The sequence below is a fragment of the Eupeodes corollae genome, chromosome 1 (genome assembly GCF_945859685.1).
Source record: "Eupeodes corollae chromosome 1, idEupCoro1.1, whole genome shotgun sequence".
NCBI classification, from domain to species: Eukaryota; Metazoa; Arthropoda; class Insecta; order Diptera; family Syrphidae; genus Eupeodes; species Eupeodes corollae.
The window spans coordinates 291,425,112-291,426,924 of NC_079147.1; the positions used below are offsets into that span (position 1 = coordinate 291,425,112).

At 38.8% G+C, this 1,813-nt stretch overlaps 1 protein-coding gene across 1 annotated transcript; it reads right to left on the minus strand.

Moving 5' to 3' along the window:
• Window positions 1-851: 851 nt before the first annotated feature.
• LOC129951366 (uncharacterized) lies at window positions 852-1,520 on the minus strand. Its single transcript, XM_056063479.1, has one exon. The coding sequence runs from the start codon at window positions 1,518-1,520 to the stop codon at window positions 852-854; it is 669 nt and encodes a 222-aa protein (XP_055919454.1).
• Window positions 1,521-1,813: the final 293 nt, after the last annotated feature.

Below are 1,813 nucleotides of genomic sequence, written 5' to 3' on the forward strand. Positions count from 1 at the left end.
TCTATGAAGAGGAACGTGATTAAAGCTAAAATTCTTTCCGTCTCAGCCCAAGGTCAAGTCGTGTTCATTTCCAGGATACCGATGATTACTAAAGAATATTCGTTGGAATTTAAACCAGTACAATTTCCTATACAGCTTTGTTTTGCTATGTCTATCATTAAGCCACATTGAAAGACACCGAAGGTTGCAGGCCTTGAAAACATAAATCCCTGTTTTACCCACGTGCTTGCTTCCGTGTCAGCTCGGAAAAAAATCTATATGAATACCTCCCGAGGAAGCCGGTTAAACCAGCTAGTATTGTATATAAAGATAAAGATTAGCATTTTTGAAAGAGAATTTTATCATTGAAACTTTGCTAGCATAACTACTAAGGAATGAAAATATGTGTCATCAAGTCTTATTTCATGATATAAAATGCCTTTATTCAACATAAAAGGTTTTGTGGCAGTTTATGCAAAAAAAAACAAGAAATTAAGTTCTAATATGATACGGTTCTAAATTACTTTATTGTCCTTGTCAAACTGTTATTACCCTTTAAACACAGTATGTAATAAAATACGTCATTTGAACAAAACTTTAGTAAAAAGTTGCCACTTAGTTGCTTCAGATGAGAAATCGGTAGTTAAGTCTTCGTTTTGAGAAAACCAAATAAAACGATGACTATTCCTTTCACTCTCTGCTAATGCCACTTGCAAAAACGCCTTTTCAATATCTGCCACTATACTAATCTCACCGATCCGAAAACTCAACAGAATTTGGAGCATGTCTGGAAGTAAGTTCGAGCCTGTCCATAAACATTCATTTAAAGATAATTATTTACCTGGTAAGTGAGACGAGGCATCGAATACAATTCAGATCTTGGTAGATGTCTTTTCCGGGCGGTACACTGCGCTGTGTGGCATATAATACAGGTTCTTAGTATTCTCGTCACTCGACACTACTCTCTCTGCATATCCTGCTGCAAGAAATTGCCGCATTGCTATATCGTTTTCGCGAAGTTTAGCTGGTTCTCTTTGAAGTCTTCTTAAAAGGGAGTGCAGAGCCAGAGCCATTTCTTTATTGTTTCCGAGCTGTCCATTAAAAGTTTTCCAAGGTAGGAGCGCTTCGTATCTTGTCTCCGTCTTTCTGATGCATTTTGTTTGGAGTTCTTTAGTGAATTCATTCATCTCTATCTCGTCGCCTCGTATGCCTATGGTCTCTAGTCTCCACATTTCTTCAAAAGATATCGAGCTGAGAAGAGTGGACACACTTTCATTAGACATAATATCACCTGTGTCACACGGACCCTGAAGCGTCCACCCGAAGATTGTGTCTACTGCTGTCAAAAGGCTTGTTATTCGCTTATATCTTCCAGTAACCACCTTCCAATAATAATTCGCTCCAACTAGGACACTCAATCCGTCTTCTTGCTCACGTTCACACAAATTTGAGTCTGCCAAACAGAAGCAATCTAACTGAGGGCTTTTACTCTCCGGAGCAACCAAGACATCTAAGCAGATTTCTGGAACAACAACCGCCATAACTTCCTTCGATTGGTAAGTTAAGCTTATTTACAACTGCTTCTTTCACGTACGTGTGCTGGCTGCCACCATCGATGATAAGACGAACGAATAAATTATTTCTCGCCGACAAAGAACTATTTGCTGCTTGGGGAGATCGCGCGGTTTGCAGAAAAAGATATGATTTTGTATTTTGTCTTGAAATTGAAATATCCTCACTGACAGATGATGCTTTATCGGAGTTGCACAACGAAGATGGATGCTTGTTCTTGCACTTTTTGCAATACAAACCTCTCGCTTTACAAAATCTTGCA

Coding starts and splice junctions, on each gene's coding strand:
- LOC129951366 (XM_056063479.1), bottom strand. CDS start 1,520: ATGGCGGTTGTTGTTCCAGAAATCTGCTTAGATGTCTTGGTTGCTCCG.